The 20,773-nt window shown below is 39.3% G+C and overlaps 1 protein-coding gene across 2 annotated transcripts in view; it reads right to left on the bottom strand.

Moving 5' to 3' along the window:
• Positions 1 to 9,695: 9,695 nt before the first annotated feature.
• The window catches only part of GALNT1 (polypeptide N-acetylgalactosaminyltransferase 1), a 94,437-nt gene continuing 83,359 nt past the window's right edge, over positions 9,696 to 20,773 (bottom strand). For both annotated transcript variants that reach the window (XM_054818707.1, XM_054818706.1), the window contains exons 10-13: positions 16,010 to 16,149; positions 14,768 to 14,866; positions 13,883 to 14,017; positions 9,696 to 11,345 (exon numbers count right to left, since the gene is read on the bottom strand). In XM_054818707.1, the coding sequence (XP_054674682.1) occupies positions 11,199 to 11,345; positions 13,883 to 14,017; positions 14,768 to 14,866; positions 16,010 to 16,149 (521 nt within the window). In that variant the 3' untranslated portion in view covers positions 9,696 to 11,198. The remainder of the gene's footprint in view (positions 11,346 to 13,882; positions 14,018 to 14,767; positions 14,867 to 16,009; positions 16,150 to 20,773) is intronic.

The following is a 20,773-nucleotide window of genomic DNA, read 5'->3' as shown; positions in this document are numbered from 1 at the left end:
GCGGGGTCCCTCGCAGGAGGCGCCGGGGACGCAGGAGCCGGGCAGCGGGCGGCAGCCACAGCGCGCCAGGGCCGGTGTCGGTGCTGGTTTGGCTGCGTCTGCCACAGCGATTCAGTCAAAAAGGCAATCAGATGAAACCAGGGACGCAGATCTGCCCTCCGAACAGGGCTCCGGCTTTAGATATGCGATGCTTTTGCAATGGGGAGGGAAAGCAGAGAGGAGATAAGGTCACAGAGGTATAGCCAGTGTTGGGAAGGTTTTGAAATTTAACGGTGCCTTTGGTCTCTGGTTTGAGATCAGAAAGGGAAAGGTGGGTGGCTGCTCTGATTCAGGGAGAGAAAAACCACATGAAGCAACTGTCTGTTAACAGCGTAAACAGTGGGAGGCAGAAGCGCAAGAGTAATTACAACCCAGGAGAGTGCAGAGCAATGGAAGAGCAGCCAGACACCACACCTGCTTACCTCCCGCTCTGCCCTAAGAGTAAGTCTCTGATATAACCACAGAGTTACATTTTTGGCATTCAAGACAAGATGGGGGGGAGTGCAAAGTTATGTTGCAACGTCAAGAAAATGGGACTAGACCCAAAAAGGAAAAAGTGAGCTCTTTTAGCTGTCATCATCTCCAAAACACTTTGCCAATTCTTTGCAGGATGATGTGTTGTGTGCTCTTTTTAAGGGTAAACATTTCAAAATAATCAGCCATGAAAGTGTTTTTTTCTTTAAAAATTTGTTTGCGTGTTATTTTTTTCTTCCTATGAACTAGATAGTCATGCTGACCGCTGTAGAATCCAGCTTAGCTAGGCTTTCTGTGCAATTCAGTGAAGACAATTAAGAGTAAACACAGTGCCTTACATTCTCTGCTCCCCCATACTTGCACCCTCCCTTCCCACAAAAAGGGAATCTGTTGTTTTTCCTTTGACTGTTAAGCAAAGCTTCCTTTTCTTTGAAAATCAAGCTATTCTATTCATGAGGGGGAAAAGAGAGAGAAAGACGAGCAGTATCTTTTCAATGAGAAGGATGGCTTTTGTGGGCTATCCCTTTTGCAAATGAAAATTGAAGAGGGCATGGAGCGACTACAATGGCCCCTCTGACATAACCACCACTGTTGTGCTTCAGAAGTCCCTGTTACCGAAATTCCAGTCCTGGGGCTGGTGTGGCTTTGACCCTTAGAAAGACTCTCCCCCAGGCTCAGCATGCCCACCTCTGTCAGGATATCCAGAAGTGCCCCCTCCTGTGAAGCAGACACAAATGATGCCATGAGAGTGACGAGAAGTCACGATGAGCAAATCTTCAGAGGGATGCTTCTTCAGTTCAGCGTTTCACGTTTGCTTCCAGTTGACATCACGTTTTAACAGACCTCTGCTCTTGTCTCTGAATCAATTGCCCCCGTGCCTACCACAAGCACTCTGGAGCCCAGACCCCCGGGCTGTGCTCGGCAGCTGCAGCCTGAAGCAAAAGTGCCCCGCGGGTCTCTGCGGTGGCAACGACATGGAGCTGGCCTTTCTCACTCAGCTAGGGGTTCCCCGTGGGTGCGACAGGCATGAGTTACCTGCCCATAAGAAGCATGTGAGCTCAATCACCTGTTTCAGAGGAAGGACCATAAAATAATACGTTCAAGTTTAGCTGAAAGTTGCGAAAACATCTCTTTTTCCAGTAGTGATCCAGATATGAGGTTTAGCTCTCCTAACTTAAAGAAAAATAATTTGCCTTTCTTAGGACTCAGCTATACATATTTATTGTAGGCTATTTGGACCAATGGAATCGCTCCTGGGAAAGCATAACTTGCCCCTGTGCTGACCCGAAACATTTCCCATTTAGAGTGGTTGCATATACAGCAAAAACTGCGTAAGAAGATATGTTATCTTGGACTTTTAAAGAAAAAAAGAAAAATCCTGCTTTCAGTAAGTAGGAAAGCATTAGAAATTAATCTTTGAGAAATTCAGAGAAGCAACATATCTGATGATAGTTCATTGGGGTTTTTTACTATCCCTCTAACTGTAAGAAATGATTAAAACATAGTATGGCCACTAGCAGGGCTGGCTTTTTTTTGGCTGGTCTTTTTTTTTTGATGTGCCAGCAAGGAACCAGTCTGTTCCAACTCACGTTTACCCCATTGCCTTTTAATCCAAACCCCATCAGGTAGAATATAAGCTCCTATTCCTTCTCTTCTTGATTATATACAGCTGTATTAAATCTGTTTTAGCTAGTTAACATTCCTAGTCCAGGCACATCCTAAAAAAACTAAGCTGAATTTTACAGTCATCAAGCTACATCCACAGGATGCAGGAACAATCACTTCATTGGCCTTTTGCAACAGCTTAGTTTTCAATAAGCTTCATGCCCTGAATAATCAAGATAGTCAGAAGTCAAGGCTCGCTTCATCAGTTTAAAAAAAAAACCAAACCAAAACCACACACAAGTTTGCATTAAAGTGAGATTACCTCTAACTGGAGCTCTCCAAGTTGCAGGGTCTACTTGCACATTTGCATCTTGGTTATATATACACCACAATTCTTTATTTCTAATATCCATAGTGGGGAAAGTAACTCTTCTGCTCTTCGTATTTGGGTGCAGATGTGCCTAGCACCATTTAAGTTCCTTCTCAGCCACTTGACTGATAGCCACAAACTGTAAGGACTCTCATGGAAAGGGGGAAAAAGGGAGGAAAACAAGTTCACATATCTGAATTAATTCCAGTTGTGGGTTTTTAACTATTCTATTATGAAATGAAAGATGTATGGAGTCATCTATGGTGCTAACATGAAGCTCCTGACACATTGATAATTAATGACTTATCAAAGGATTTCTTCTCACAAACACCTTACCAATGCCACATTAGCCCTAGGTGTACACATCACCTACTTGAGAAGTGGCAGGAAGAACACTTGATATAGCCCCAAATGTAGTAAACTGCTCTCAAAGGAAGAGGACACTTTTCACTCTCAAAACCACCAAAGGTGTATACGCAGAGGTGACCATCGAGAGAGACAAAACTCTCTGTGGTAATACTGTGAAGCACAGCTTTTGAGGCGAGCAGTTTCATGAAAAACCTGGGAACCTTTCTCTCATAATTGAAGTGGACCTCAGATTACTACAGGAAGAAATTTAAGCTGAACTACTGTATCTCAAAAAAGCTTGGGTAGAGATTGGTGCAGGGTAGGGGTATTTTTATCCCTAACTGCTTTTACCTTCTTGTATTTCTGGCAGAATTTGTCCTTCTTACAGACACCTTCACAGACAAGTTCCATCAGGGTAGGATTCATCTAACTTCCTTATGGAGCTGCAATACTACAAGATGTGAACACAGCAAAGGACAGTAAACAAACAAAAAAATCCCACAAAACAGACAAACCCCCTTACAACACTGATGTCCACAAAACCAAAGGACAAACCAGTCTCCTTCAGTTCCCACTGCTCTAACCAGCAATATTAAGGGCTGTAGGAATAACAGTCTCAAAATCATACATAGGTATACACCATGAAATCCTCTTCGCTGTTGATGAGAATATCTCGTAAGGCAGAAGAGATGTACGCTCCTGAAAGAGCCGTCTCATGCCCATGCCCAAGATCAAGCACAGAAGAACTGTTAGGCACAGTGCTCCACAGTTCTCCATCAGGAGGTCTGGGAGAAGGGTTAGCATCACTGAACAGCTTTGAGAGAGCGACAAAGGCATTCTCACCATGACTGCAGTCCCCACCAAACCACAGATTATTACCACGCTGCCATCATTACTATGAGTCTAGTTCTGTTATCTCTTGAAAAATGACAGAAAGTTGCACAACAGCCTTTCCGGTCCTACAGCCAGAATCACATCTAATGGACCTCTTTTTTAATTTCCCACACATCACTGACAGGATGAGAACAATTAATGTGTCTTGTTGATGTCCAAGTCAAACAGGAAGACCCAAATGGCCCCATTTCTGGAAGAAAGTCCATTACACATTCGTCTGATATTTCCTACACAAGATATAGGAACTTGAACCAATTCAACCCATGCAGCAGAATATTCAGAGTATGCAGTAAATGAACCACAAGCAAACCTGAGGCTCAGTGCACCACTATCACTGGTCAACTGCACCTGTGCACGGGGCCAAAATGCACTTTTCAAGGCAAGAATCCAACGCAGAAAAGTGCAAATGGCACACAATGCCTCCTAGCAGTCCAGAACCATGAAAAGGAAGAACAATGAGGCGTTTCATTGCACCAGGGACCTGACTGAGCAGGCTTGAGGCTGCACAGACTACATCTTTGGTACCAAACACAACAGACAGGGCTACACAGGCCTACAACAGGCAATACAGAAGTGAAACAGCCTCTCACGTGACAGGGTGTCCACACTCCTGCTCTGGGGCTGAACTTCAGTTATAATCAGTTGAAGTGGTTTAATGTGCTTTGTCTAAACTACTTCACATAAATATGCACATATGCACAATCTGCAATTAAATAATTCTTTGCTTTTTCTTTTAGTAATTCACATTCGAGATCACAAAAAACCCAGGCTAGATCAGAAGAATTATTGGCTTTGACTACAAAGGGTAATTTTGAGAGCTACTACATTCAAGCAAACCATAAATACGGGTAATAGAGAGTTGGTTCCCGTGGTTTTCAGCATCTGGGAATGAGAGAGAAGATTTTAGGGTTTCAGATTTGTCTCCAGTTCATTCACCATATTAGTACAGCCACATCTGAATGGAATTACATGTGCAACTTAATCTCTCTGCCTCAAGGATACATTTCTTTTTCATTTCACATGGGGAGAGGTTCTTTACCCTGGTAATGGAAATGACACTTTCCACTCCCAGCACTTCCCTGACTTAAAAGACTACAGGAGAAATTGCAAGCAAAAGGTTCATTGGCATGCAACAAGCCATTACTTATCATATTATGACAATCACCTACAGTGACGGCTGTTATATCCTGAGATCCTAGAATACTTACCATCAGAACTGGTCATTTGAGCTGCATCCATCTAACTGGCACAGATCTGAAACTACCACGTTGCTAATCTGGTTAGCTACCTGAAAACGTTTTCAGACCAAAAAGATCCATTACAGACCTGGATACCCTGATTAATCAATTCACGTACATCAAAACCATGACAGAAAACAGCAGCTAGAAATTTCTTCCTGTTTTCACTGAACTTGAAACAAGGTTTCTGCTCTGAAACAATCCTGATCTCATTGTACAGCCAAGGCAATTACAAAACTTATTCTCAAATTTTTTGGTCTGAATATTTCCAATGCTGCAGTCTCCCCAGCAATGAAGGCTGGGCTCCTTTCCCACTTCCCGTGGGCTGGACACAGACCCAACAGTTTTTCTTGGACCGCTTAACAGGATAGGCGTCTGCCTTTGCCAAAGTTAAGTTTGTAGGAAAGCATATTTCTAGAATTTAGAGGAAGCAGTGGTGAAGTCTCTTAAAACGCTGCTTTAACCTCCTTTATTAGCAGTTCACTTTCAGTATATAAACTATACATGGCCAACTGGATATAGTCCCAGAAACAGGGATGTGACATAGCTGACAGAGTATCTGAACAGTAAAGATTTATGATCAACTTCCAAATGCACAGTGAAAAGATGAGAGGCAACAGACAAGTTGCAGAAAAGGAAATTCCAATCAGGTATTAGGGAAGAAAAAAAAAAAAAATCTTCACCATGAGAGGTGTCAAACACAAACAGGTTGGCCAGAAGGCTGTATCCTTCAAGAGACTGAGAACTTGACCGGACAAGACCCTGAGCAACCTGATCTAACTTTGAAGTCATCCCTGCTTTTGTAGGAGTTGGGACCAGAGGACCTGCAGAGGTCTGTTCCAACCCAAGACAACAGCAAAAGTGGGAATGTCAGAAACTTGTGACTAAACCAGTATCATTACGTACTGAGAAAGACGTCCAAGTTATTTAAGATGGCAAAATATCCAAAGGTAGGTGATTAAACAGCATACAAGGAAAGAAAGCAAAAAAAGAATAATCTATAAATTCAATTTAATGCCAAATGGAACACTTAATTACTCCTATTGTTCTGTGTTACAAGCTAAATGTTCAGAAGACTAAAATGTCACTGAAGATCACTTCATGAAAACATTTACTTAATGCGCTATTAGAATGCATAAAGGATAGCACAGAAATAATGCTCATCTCTAATGGCAATATATGAACTCATCAGTACCTTAAACACTATAATCCAATCTTGGAAAGAATAAAAAAAAATAGAAGACTTGGAGAAAGGTGATAAAAAATGAGACAGAACTCCACAAGAGGTGAGATAAACAAGCTTTTTTGAAGAATACAAGTACAAAGCATAAATAATATCAAGGTCGAGAGCTCCTAAAGACATCCATCTACCGAAAGAAAGATGATGCGTTCAAAACCGAACAAAAGGAGATCCTCCTGTGTGTCTTACAAGTTACTTCAGAGGCAAGGAAACCAGTAATGACCATTTCAGAGGCATGTTACTCTCTCTGCCCTGAACAGGTGCTATGGCAATTACTTGGTTTATTGTCAGAAGCAGCAGCTTGGTTTAATCTCAGAGTTTGGTTTTGATATGGAGTAGCATCACCTGGCTGAATGGCTCAGCATGGTAAGGAGCAGTGGACACTGCATGAAATGCAAGCAGAATGCTACAAATGCATTCTCCAAGATTCAAAAAGAAGTGAACAACGTAGCAAGTCAGTTTTCATCTCAATGTCATAATTTCTAGTCCCTAGATAACCTATTAGCTATGTGCCGATTTTGTTTTCTACATTAAAAACTAATTGCACAAAAAGTACTATTTTGTTATTCAAAGTACTGTACATCACGTGCATCACCCTCACGTAATGTCACAACTATGTTTAGATGAACAATTCTCAATTATTAGAGTAAGACACAAACTTGGGAACTATTTGCTTTAAGATGATTGTAAGAAATGTTCTCATAGACCTGAGAGCAAACAGCACTCTGACATTGTGCAAGTTTGATCATTTTAACTTGACATATTCCTGCCTTACCCTAAATCTCTAGTATTACAGTTACGTTCAAATAACATGCAAGACTCCTAAAGCTATTAAAATCTATTCTGTAACACCTACATTTTCCTGCATTTCTTCTTTGGAAAGCATGGAAGAATTGCTAATGTAGTGAAGGAAAGCTTTGAGTAACTATTTCTCAGTTAATCTTCTGAAGCATACCTGCATCTCTTTACTTACCTTGAAGGGGAAATACGGCAGACTAAATCGGCCAAGGTTTGGCTTGTCTCTCTGAATGTGTTACATTACTTGAACAAATGGAGCAACTAAGCAGCATTCTACAGAGTAGGAATTAGAAAGATTATCTTACTTTTGCTGCTAATTTGTAACATGGAGATTCTCTCTTTTGCTTACAGTACATATTGCAGATTAGGACCACCGCTGCGATAAAATGAAAAGCAACTGCTAAGCCCTTTTGTATAGTACTACCATAAAAATAAAGCTACTAAAATACAACTTAATTTCATACTGATAAAACAAACTGGCAGATTGAGACAAAAACATTCACAGTTGTACGCACACACAGATAACTGCTTTGTGACTTCCAGTATCTTAACAGACTGAGGATGACCTAATCAGACCTGGCAGAGCGTACTTATCCAAAGTTTGTACCATAATACGTAATACACCTCAACTCAGTTAAAAGGCACCGGTGTTTCTCAATAAATGTCTTTGCACAGGCAAATGAGAAGAGATGGAGAACAGAACACTGTCTTTGGACCATGCATAGGCAATTTATGCTAAACACACTGAGTGCAGGACAGAAAAGGATGAAAAGTTTACCAGTTCTCTTCAAAATACGACTACTGATTTTTTTTCCCCACTTACCCTGCATGTATTTGCTATCAATGTCAAGCAAGACAGCAGTGGTCTTTTTTTCCCCTCCTCCTCCATCTGATCTGACCAAAGGACCCATAAACGCAGAGGCACTGGAGAGCAGAGTGGGATTTCTACTAATTATTCATAGGCCTAATAACACAGGTATGTTACACAGTAAGAAAAAACAGTTGTGGGTTTTTTGTTGTTTTGGGGTTTTTTTAGAACAGGTTAAATAAAGAATAGCTGCAGAGGTTCTAAAAATTCCACCTGAATTCACCGAGGAAGCTCACTGTCAGCAGGGAGCTCTGACAACAGCCACCACCTTTGTGGTAGGTAAGGGACACTAGAAGAAAAACATGTGGGGAAGCTATCCTGTCGCCACGTTTGAAAAACGCTTAATGTAACAGTACATTTGAAATGCATTGAAATGTTGCTAGAGGGACAGAGGATTTTTACAGAAGCCCTGTGCTGTCCACCAACGCAGACTGTACAACTGCTAAGCACGTGCCGCGGTGACATGGGCACGCAAACCACAGCCCGCTGCCAGGGAACCAGCGCCGGGTGCCCCACGGCGGGACCGGCTCAGCTGAGGGGTTGGAGCCAAACGCCTACCGAGTGCAGACGCTCTCCCCTCCTCGTACCCAGCGGGGGAAGAGGGCTGCTGCCTTTGCAGGTAAGGATCGGTAAGGCATAGGAGGCTGGAAATTGGATTGCTGCTTCAGCTTTCTGAAGCTGACAACGTGATATGTGGGGTTTTAGTTGTGCGATGATTTTTACTGCAGTTTTATCTGACCAACATATAAAATGACTTGTCAAATTAACAAGGGGCAAAATCATCGTAAGGCTGAGGCCTGCCTACAGGTTTAGTTGCATTACAAGCCATGGCACTTCAGTTTTCTTAACAGGATATCACAGCAGTAATCATAAGAGTTAAAATTTTGAAGTGAAAATATATTCATTTTTGTGTGTTCAGTGATGTTCCATATACTTATGAAATCTGGAACACTAAATTAAGAAATTCTGAAAACTTACGGGACTTTTACACTGCACTTCTGATGCTCCCACTTCTCATTTCACGAAGGGTTATCCACCTCTGATTCAGAGCCTTTTCCCTGGCAATGGTTTTAAAGGGATGTATTTTGATTTGGGGAAATTGTTTCTGAATACATAACCTCATTTTCACCCACCCCCCACAAAAACCAAAAGCTAGTTTGCTAAGATAAACGAAAATTAAATCCAAACACGATCCAAACCATCATGGACTTGTGACAGCGCAGAAGACTGTAAGCAGTATTTCGGTGGGCTAATATGCAGTATCAGACAGCTACAAACTGTACTTCAGAAACAGTATAAAAGCAGGAGGGACCACAAAGGATCTAAGGTGCAAGAAAATAATTAATTACAAATGATGACACTGTCACCCATCCCATCCTCTTCACTGACCATACCAAAGAATTAGTCTTCTTATGTAACCACTAAGACAGAGTTGTTTGGGGTTTGGTTTGTTTTTGGTTTGTTGTAGTTTTGGGGTTTTTTTTGAAGTCATTTGGGCACTTCAGTATCTTTCTGATGAATGTACTACACCATTACTTTCATAAATCCACTTCCACCTCATAAAATTTGCAGGGCTATCCAAAAAGAGAGGTCAATGAAAGACAGTTATTTAGATGCTTTATCTGATATTAATCCCACATCATCTCATCCTATGTATTTTTAAAGTAGCAAGATAATACTGCAATTTGTTAACATTTCCCCTGCTTTGTGTATGAAAAGTCTTGTGTACTGCTGCAGAAACAACAGAGATAACATGGACTAAAGCAAATTGGGATAGCAAATCTAAAATGGCCATAACAGCCAAATATAATTCCACACAACTTTTGCATGAGTCTAGGTTTAATTTGCTTTACAGGACAGTTGGCCAAACAATGACATTGATCATAAAAATATCTTCTCCATTAAGCAAATCTCATTTTTCTTTCCAAAAGAAAATTCAACCGTATACTCTGAGCATTCAGTGGCTCATTTTCAACATCAGGCCACACACATTTTTCTTAACAAAACAAAGCAATTCAGTTAAAAAATGCAGACCAATGTAATGACGTAGTCATATTGCTTTTGGCTATGTTAACTTTAAAAACCATGCCAATTTAGCTATTTTTCTTTAGATTTTATTAGAAAAAAGCAGCAGATCAACATTACAATTCAGAGTCTAATCTAAATATGCACTTGACAATGAAGCACATCTGAATATGAAGTGAAAAAGGATTCCAGAAAACCTTCAGTTTTCCCGATCTCCTGCTACCCAAATCTTGTATCTTTTCTTCTGGCTTTCTGATGACTGAAATCAAACAAGGAACAAAAGATTTATTGCTATGAAAACAAAACCATAGTACAGTAGTATGAGTCTTGGGCGCTAACTGTATTCCATCAAGTTAACTTAATAATTTCAAAGTGTACTTAAATCTTTTGTTTGGCCATGAAAGTCCATAAGCTGACTGACCCAAGTATAAACTGAAACGGCAGGTCTGGACAAAAAAAAAAGTTAGACAGCATGTTAACCTCCAGTTTTCAGACAGTAATAAAAAGATACAATTCCAAGAGCCAAGAAATTAAAATAAAAAAAATGAAAAAAGTTGATCTGACATTCAAGAGCTAAGTTTATTCTTATGCTCATTTTGTTTGTGCCCAAAATAATTTTAGACCCACCAGAAAAAAAAGTACTTATGGACTATCACACAATTGAAAAAGAGAAACAATTGCCTTTCGACTTGGATATTTTCCCCCACTGAGGTATAAAATCTACATATAAATTTGATACTTCACTATAACAAATTGTACTTTTCATAGTTCTGATTTAGTTTCCATTAAACCCTGTTTACTTTTTGTTTTTAAACCACAGAATTCGTATTTCATGTTACTGAACCTGGTTTCCAGCTCTCATTTATTTGTGGATCTATATTTAGTAGTCTGGTTACCACTGCTAACCAGGAAAAAAAGAATTCTTGGAACTTTCTTCATTACAAAAGCACTTTCAGCAGAGGTTACTGATGTGCAAGCAAACTACAATGATATGCAGCTCTTCAGAGAGACTATTTCATTGATTATGTTTCCACTGTCCAAACGTTCTCTAAATTATTTGCTGGAAGAAATTCTTTTGATCTTGTAAACATCAGTGGGCACAGTTTCACTAGTACGTGTGGTAGTTTCACATCCTTATACAGGAAGGCTGGTTCACAGCTACTGAGAAGCTGCAGGAGTTCTAACAGCTGACGAACTGCGGATTCTGCCGAGCAGAAGTTTCTTCTGTTGCTACTTAACAGTGTAGCCAAAGTATCAGCCGAGGTAGCCCAGTCAATCCTTGCTTTTCTTTAGAACCTCTCAGAATATTTCTGGAAGGGTGACGTTGCGAAGCAGCCACTGCTGGGAGCGGCTGCCATTGCAGTCTCTGATGCTGGGGACCTGGCTGTCCTCTTCGGTGGCTTTGTCCAGGCACTGGTTACTGTTCACATGCAACAGGGTTAATTTCTTGAAGACAAAATAAAAAGAAATTAGTTTTACAAAATTCACCAGGTATAAGCTAACCAAAAAGTTTCTAGTGGCCGTTAAAATTCTTCTATGGCTAAGTAGGAACTAGACAAGACCCCTTAGTTACTGTCTCCAGATCCCAATCCTAAAGAACCTGAAATACGCTATCGATGTGTAGATACTAAAACATTGCTTCATGAGAAACAGAACAGCCTGCACTTTTAAATGATGTTCTTTATCAAGCAATATCCACCATTCTTTAAATAGGATTATACAGCTAGGGATCTTTGAGGAGTTAGAAATTAAAGTTTGGTAAGATATACAATTTCAATTATTAGTTATAATAGTAGTTTTGGTCAGATCAGAAGAACACATTGAGTATGTATTTTAACGTACGCTTTTTTCCTCAGTTGGGGACACAAAACTGACCTTACACTATTTTCTTTTAGTACTATGTTATTTTTAAAAATAAGTATGTTCTTTTTAAAAAAAAGTGAACAACTTCACATATGTGTATATCTTTTCCAATACCCACTACTCTTACTTATGTAATCTTCCATACACCACTCCGTCTACCTCGGCACTATCCTGATGGAGACGAGATCTTCTGAAGTTGCATTTCTTGCCACTGTACTACAGATACTCATCAACTTGTCTATAGTACTGACTGGCATTACTACCAGTACTTCTTTTCTTACTCGGCAGCACAAGCAGGACACTGGAATGACTGAAAAGTGGCAGAACAGGCAGGCCTTATGTGCACAAGCAGCAAAGAATAAAAAAACCAAAACAAACAAAAACATCCCAAACAAACAAAAACAACAAAAACCCAACCAAAACAAAAACCCCAAAAAACCCCCTGAGCACATCAATCTCCTGTACTCATACAGCAGCTGACAAATGAAGAAGGGAGTTGGAACAGACTTAAGTAGACAAATAACTAACACAAAGCTTCAACACCCCCCTCCCTTCTTCTTTTTCTTCCTGGTAGACAAGGGGCTTCTTACATGCCTCCTGAACAGAGGCAGAAGGAAAAAAAAGGTACAGAAAAATCACCCAACTATGTGGGCAGGAGTTCTAGCTAAATATTCTCTAACTTATTTTTGTTTTTCAATAGCCAGCTTTCAGTAAAGTTCTGAAGATTATATCTAGATTTTCCATTGACAGAATAAAGAGAAAAAACACATATGACCAAATTTATGGCTGAGGATCGACACAGGGGAAATCTGTTTTACAGTCTGTGGCAATCACTGCAAGACTGACTATTGCAATTGGGTGTCTAAAGATGCAATGTTCTTACCATTGATAAGGTAGAAAGAAAATAAAAAGCACTTGCTGTTTGGTGAATCACTGCATGTAGTGACTTAAGTCAGGTAAACTAACTACATTAAATACAAGAATGAATGGTTCCCAAGCCTCAAACTTAATCATTTCAATTAACATTTAGTCCTGAAAGCCTTCAAGAGCTTTCTTATGTCTCCTATCAGCAGCTGCTAGCAGTGTGCAGAAATCCTAGTAGAGATCCACTGTCTTCCATGTTAACTACCATCCTAATCAAAAAAATCATCGTTCATACATATTTCCTTTTAGTCTTAAAGGCTGTAGGTTTCGTTAACACCTCAGCTACTAAAATCCATAGCAACTCTAGTTAGTTAGAAATACCTCCCCCACCCCCTTTTTTTTTTTTTTTTTGGTCTTTTTCCCCTTTTAAATCAGTGAAATGACTTGTTAGTAGCTAAATATCTACATGTTCTCTTTATAAAAGAGTCATCCTGATTACACTGGCAAGATTCTTCTTCCACAAATTGTCTCACAACTGTTTTTTGCAATAAGTGATTTTAAATTAACAAGCTATTTATTTCTAACTAGCCATGCTGTAAATCAGAGTTCTTGACTGCACTACTCAGTCACAACATTGTTTTTAGAGCTTGTAAATCAAATTAATGATGAATGGATCAACGGTCAATGATTTCTAGGTCTGGCAGTTCAACATATGAACTTCAAAATAAATTTGAACATCATGTACACAAAAGAGAATGATTAAAATAAAGCTGTTGTAAGCATGTCTACCTTAAACATACCACAATTAGAAATGTAAAATCTTCCTTATAATTTTGGGATGCTTATTTTTTTAATTAGAAAAGTATTTCCTTGAACATAAGACACCAGGTGCTGAATTTGTCACAGGATCACCAGCATTATCTTTTACTGGTCCAGTAGATACCTGGAATACGTTTCCATTGTTGATCTCATCGTAACACAACACTACACTAGCAGACTATCTTTCTCCAAAGGATCCAAAACACATTTAAAATATTCTTCTAAAATCTCCCCCAAAGCTCACCAGCCCATTACATCATTACAGATGCCCACTGAGTGACTGCACCATGGATTAATGACAGAGGGAACAGAATCCTGACTTTACTTCCTGTTTTGACTGTCAAATAGGGGTCCCACACTGGAATATGCTGCTCTGTAGGCTCACATAAAAACACAAGTTGTCTCATTTTATTGTCACAAGTCATTAGAAGACTTACCACTGGATCATATTCCCAAAGCTGATTTCCTTTTAGATGGTGGCACTTGAGCATCGTTACTGGGCCATTTAGTTTGGATACATCTAAACACAAATCATCTGTTCGAATTTCTTTGTTGGCAGTATATGAGAAGACCTAGACAGAATGAGAGGAATGAGGGGAACTGAAAAAAACCTTCAACTAAAAGATTCCTGGGGCAGGGGGAAGAGGGAATATTTGTGCATTATTTCATTAATATCCACTAATTTCCCCCCCCCCCATCTCCTTCAGCATGTATAAAAAGAATTTTTGGGGTTTTAGGGAATAAATATAAACACTAAATGAAAAAGCTCTTCAGACAAAACTGACATTCTAGAATTGCAGACTGCTTCCTGCATAGAAACAGGAGGATCCCCAACACAGGCAATCTTCATATACCGGAAAACAATTAAACAAAAATTATCAAAGTAGAATGAAAAAACAGAAGTAAAATTCCAGAACTGACACTCAGAAAAATGTTCACTAAAACAACCATTTCTGGTACGGGCATGTTTTTTTTGAAAGTAACAATGCCTATCAGGAGGTCTAATCAGGAGACAGTTCCAGAAAACCTACAGGAGGTGAAGCCTAGCTTATAACAGTCTCATCCTCCCCTCATTTCATTTTTTGCTTGAAAGTTGATCCAAACTCTATCGCAATTAGGTCTCAAAAACCTAGAAATGACAACCAACCAACGAATCTTCTCATGCATTTCCTCTTGCAGGCATCTTCTTCAATGAGGGTTTCCTAAACTTTACAACTTAAGTATATTTTTAAGATAACTACTGAAATAATCAGAAAACTATTCTGATGAGAAGTAGCATTCCAAATAATTCAATACATTAAGATCATAAAAAAAATTGTCACCTGATTGCCACCCATCCCATGGCAGTTAAAGATTCCAACTTTCTCGTTTTCTTTTCTTGCCATGTTATCCAGACATTGATTTGTCTCCACGTTTCTTATCTGGGAGTGAAAAAGAGCACATCACCAAAGGCTGTTGTTTTGGGAAGAGAACTATGCTCATCTCAAACCAAACCAGCATCAGTTCTCTCTGCTATACAACCAGAGGTTATGCAAATGAAATGTAAAATATAGGAGTCATACTACAATGAGAGATCACTATTTGAGCCTCAAACTCCAAAGCGAATGTTCAAGCTACCAGGTTACAGAATCATATTTGTTTCTTTGCTTTCTTTCGGGGATCCTTCCATCCTGAGGACTCTTTTTGCTCAAAGACTCACCTACAAGAGCAGACACAATTGAATCTCCATCCCCAAACTGCCAAAAGTTTTAAAGCACTCTCCTAGGCATGGTGGGTTTAATTCCATTTGAAATCACGAGTGACTGGGTTCAATTTCATCACTTCTTGAGTTACAGCCTTAATCTATAATATATATAGCCTTAATCTATAATATATCTAATATTATCTATAGTATTACTATATAGTAAGCAGACATTAATATCAGTCTCCTGATATTCATGCAGTAGCACAAATACCTTCTCTGTTTTGTTAAAACTTTTCTGTTAAAAACAAACAGTACAAAATCACCCTACAACAGGCTCAATATTTGGCTCAACATGACTTGTAGGGGAGAGTAGGTGCCTACTATTTTAGGACAGCATCATCTGTACTACCTCTGCAGTCACTTCAGAAACTTTAAGTAAAAACAGAGATGTGACCAGCAAGGCTTAGGAATCACTGGAATTTGCTGGTTACTGAAGAGAGTTCTGGGGTTAAAGTTCAGAGCAGTTTTTAGGCCAAATCTTTGCTGGACCTGGTCTAGGTTTTTTTTAAAGCAAAACTCTGCTCATACTCTACACAGAGAATGTTAGACAGAAAGTTAGCTATAACTATATATTACTGAAGGAGTATTTCTAAAGCCCTTCTATGTGATTAATACTATAGTAAAAAAAGGAAAACATTCAAATTACAGTACTGTATACCAAAGTCCAGTTTTCTGCCCCACTGAAGCCAGATATACGCAGCCAGGTGCAAGATATTTGAACTTTGCTGGAGATAACTTGTTTGCACTACTCAGAATACAAACAACTCACTGTGCAATGTACTCTACACAGAGTAGATAAATACGTAGGATAAAATCTTACCTCTCCCAGAGAAAAGTAATGGCGTGGAATTTGGGAATCAGGATAAACATTTTCCAGGTACCAGGAGAAAGGTTTGCACTGGAGCTTGCGTCTTAGTCCAAGTCGGGATGATATGTCCCCATAATCAACTTTAGTAACTCCTGTAGAAACAAAAAAGTTTTATTTATTGGCTGCTAGTAAACTTTATATAATTCCACTTACTACAAAAGTGATTAGTATAATACTTCATACTTGCATGAAAGACTTTCTTTTTAGAAAGTCATCTCTACACAAAAAAATTATATTTATTTTTTTAATATAGCATTATGTGGTTTATATTCTCAGAGAGGACATGGCAGTCGGTACCTGTGACTTCTGTTCCAAATAATTATACAAGAGATGGAATCATTACATCTGTGCTATGCATGCCAATTTCTTACCTGTGGTTTGTGGAACAATTTTAATGCAATTGCTTACTAAGTCATCACAGGAGAAAGGCCGAAACCATTACAGTCACTAATGCCATTCTATCCCCAATGGCAACTGGGGTGCGTATCTATGCAGCATAACATAGCAGTCTCCTTCTGTGGAGTAAGGAGAATTCCATTTTAATTTAATTCTGCAAGCCAGGTACCACCTGCTGGACCCTTCATCATCTGTCTAACTGCACAAAGAAACAGTCGGAAAGCAGCCTTCGTACAGGGAACTAATCCTTTAATAATTCAGTATTTGTTCAATATAACTGCAGCATTTGCAGGAAGTATGTTCACCATTAGGACTGTTATCATTTTTTGTGGTATTTTGCTTGCCTTTTTCTCCTTTGCTTCTCATTTATCAAAGTGGTCGTTCTTCCTGTATCTTCCCACCTCTTTATGGTTGTTTTAATTCCTTCTAAAAATTAATTTGTGCAAGTCACCTCTACAAATGGGCTGAGGAAGGTGTGCATCATCAGTAGATATTTTTGCCTCATGAGAATTAAGCACTGTTGTCATTAATATTCCAATAATATTAATTAAGGGTGGGATAATTTTTCGTTTTCAGGCATCACATTCTATTCTTATTTTCCACACTACACTCCATACCACACAGGCCAAAAGTAATACACTAAACAAAACCAACCCCAAAACAAACAAAAACCCAAACCAAGAAAGAACAAAACCAAGTCCTAGCAATTTAAATTCCCCACACAGACCACAAATATGGCTCAACTGGCCACCACACCTATAGTCCTCCAGCTGCCTACAATTTTCAGAAATCCCTCCACTTAGAGGACTGTAAATTACCTCTAAAATTGTTGACCTTTTGAAACTGAGTTTGAGACATTTCTAAGTTGGCATACTGTGTTATTAAATCAACCTGCCAGCAGATGGTGTATTTCTACTCAATTAAGACACATAACTGCATAATTTCAGCTAAATGTTTGTAAATATCAATAAAAACATTAGTATTTTCAATATTCCATAAAGAAGAAAATGCTAGCCAGGCTTTTAGGCTGGGGCTTTTTTGTTTGTTTTTTTGTTTGTGGGGTGTTTTTTTTTTTAAGCGAAAGACTTTTTTTAAAAAAAATGCTGGAGAACTATACTGGTAAGGGAATGAAAGCAAAGGAAAGCTTGTTTTTTAATGAAATTTTGAATAGCGTGAATTAAATTTTAAAATCTCCTGGGATAGAACCCCAGAAAATTTCACTCTGGGCTTTCGAGTCACAAAAGAAATCCCAAAACCAAGAACACGCAAGAAAAAAAAAAAAACAAACCCCACCCCGAAACACTGCCTTATCTTTGCCAAAACAAATATTTCTTCTACACCAACAGGAGCACTCTCTCAAGAGATGAAGAAGTAAGAGGAAGGCTGTACCAGCCACAGTTAAGTATGGAGTTCTTCATTCTTGAGTGATGAAAAAGCAGGTGGTGGATGAAACAGTTCTCATGCCAACCTTACAACTACCTTAGCGTACTCAAAACTCATTCATCAGAGTTTGCTACAGTGACCTTCAGAAAACAACACTGTAAGGCTTTGCCTCATCACTGAACAGCAATAAGAATTAAAGTCACAACCATAAAGAATTAAATGCAAAGTGATACTTGATAGCATACAAGCATGCTGTTTCTTATAGTTTATAAAGTCACCATGTAGAAAGAAAAGTGCCAGCTGATTTTCCCTCCATTACAATGAAATAAAAGGTGTGTATTGTATTCCATTTAACCATTTTTAGTCTGAAAGACTTTTTTAAAAATCCTCTCTGAAGTTAGGTCTGTACCAAACCGTACACTGGCACGCAGACTACAGTTAGCATCAGGTGAGCAGATGGACTGAATAGCAGAACCGGTATAGTTGCCTTTAGGGGTTGAATTACTCTATTTCCTGGTTCCTGGTATGTTATTTATATTACTCAAAACTAGCTTGAGTGCTCCTATACATTTGCACTATACAGTGCAGCGGCAGTTACTTATGGGTAACAGTTCTTTTTGGGGGAAAAAAAAAAGGATGCAAACTAGGAAAACTGTAAAATATAAAGTATATAAAAAATTAAGTACATGTCTAAATTATTATTTCCTCCACATACTGATAAAATGTATATACACATAACAGTGATATACACCTTTCAGTGGTTTTGTACTTTTTAAAGGCTCAGCTAAAAAAATCAAAACAAACCACAAAACCAGAATTAGGCCAAACCTTCCTCCCAGAGGACAGTTACGCCAGACTCTACAGATATGTGAATCATGAGGAAGACATCCGTGTCCACTAGTTTTTTTTTCAAGTATTTGGTTCATTTAAAAAAACAAATTAAAAAAAATCAGAAGTAGTATTTAACAATACTTGCCACTGTTGTCTTTACTCAACCATGCAATACATATATCCTGCCCCCCAAAACCCTAATTACATTAAAAGCGTGGACCTCCCTGATGATTCTATTTGTCACATGGCTTGCTGTTTGCTGTGGGACAATCACATGCTTTTTTTCTCCACACATATGCTTAAAAATGTACTAAAAAATAAATATTGATAGTAAAATGTAAAGTAAAATCACACCATCACCAGTTCTTTGGGACAAATGTAAGATTCATCTCAGCACTTGCTTGTGCTGTCACTAAAAGAAGTTTGGTATGCTGTACCGAAGTACTCTGATTAGTAATACATAATGGTCTTTCCTTATACCTTTACAAAAACATACATATAATGATGTCTATCAGTAGAACACCCCTTCTTCAGTTTAACTTTTTTTGCCACCTTGTATTTAAGCTTCCCATCAGCTGTGTTGCAACAGTTCTGCCACCCTCAAAATTTCAAAAGAGCTGAAGATTTGCTTGCCAAGTTCAATGTGTGGCAATATATTTATGCTAAACTGCTTTAAAAAAAAAAAAGTATGATGTTTTCATCATGGTTATGAATTGCTCAATCATTTTCAAAAGCACAGTATGAAAACTAGTCTTCTGTTAAAAATCATACAACTTGTTTTTATTTAGGAGTATGAAACTCAATAAGCAATAATAATTTAAAACCAATTAGAATAGCTACATTATTTGCATTCCGAATTAAAGCTAATAGGGAATACGAGCTGAGAACAAGAACACATGGAATCGCTCAGTACATATTTTTAACGCAGGCTTAGCTACATTGCAAGATCGTGGACTCAGCCCCTTCTCTGTCCTCCCCATCACCCATAAATAAAAGCGTTATCCATGTACATAGTGAACCTTGACTTACCATGCCTGGCTAGAGACAAGTTCATGCAGCGATTAGAAACCAGGCCTACTGATCCAGTTTTAAGAATAACACATCTATGTATCTGTCTAGATGGCTCTTGCTCAGGTAATTCTGCAATGCTGTCTTTTCAGGCCTTCTGCCTGTCCACTTAGTCCCAGTGCAACGGAAGATACCTTCTGGGGCAAACTTTTGATCAACCATAAAATTAATTTCCATACAAGCTAGACGAGGCTCTACTCAAGCTCACTGAAGCTGCATTTCGGGATGCCTTCAGCTCACCAACTGGGATGAGAGAGGCTGCTGAATGACAAGGATGCACGATGGACAAGGAGCAGGGGGCCACATGTGGAAGCCGGAACCCAGACTCACATGCAGCATGGGGAAAACACACTGTCTGAAAGTATCCATGCTTCACCTTTAGAATAAGAATACCAACAAATTCTATAACTGTCAGTTTATCATTAAGTAGTAGTTAGGAGAAGGTATGGGGGAGGTAGCTATGGTCAGCCAGCCTAATGCTTTGCAGCTGCTGCTGTGGAAAGGGGCAGCTTTCCCTTGCTCAGCTTTAGATTCCTGCTGCACCTCCTGTGCTGACATGGCTGCTGACCCAATCAGTAGAGAGCCAGCCCACAAGGCAAATAATCCTGACAAGTTTGGCAAGTCGAATCAGTCAACACAGATGAACAACCAATAAGTGAGGGGAGGTGAAGCCCTACCACTTGCCATGAAAGGCAGGGCACTCTCCTGACAGCAAGCTGTTAGACTGACATTGCCATCTCATGAAGCCTCACCTTAGACAATCCAGTCCTAGTATTTAAGACTGGAGAAAGTGATGAAAGGCCAGCACTAGAAATGAAGTGGCAGAGTGTGTTGGGTTTGCATGGCAAGGTTTTGGTAGCAGCGGGGGCTACAGGGGTGGCTTCTGTGAGAAGCTGCTAGAAGCTCCCCCTGTGTCTGACAGAGCCAATGCCAGCCGGCTCCAAGACGGACCCACCCCTGGCCAAGGCCAAGCCAATCAGCGCCTCTGTGATAACATATTTAAGAAGGGAAAAAAACCAAGCTAGAGAGAGCTTTTGC

Source organism: Grus americana, chromosome 2 (genome assembly GCF_028858705.1).
Source record: "Grus americana isolate bGruAme1 chromosome 2, bGruAme1.mat, whole genome shotgun sequence".
NCBI lineage: Eukaryota > Metazoa > Chordata > Aves > Gruiformes > Gruidae > Grus > Grus americana.
This window is presented reverse-complemented; position numbering and strand designations above follow the sequence as displayed.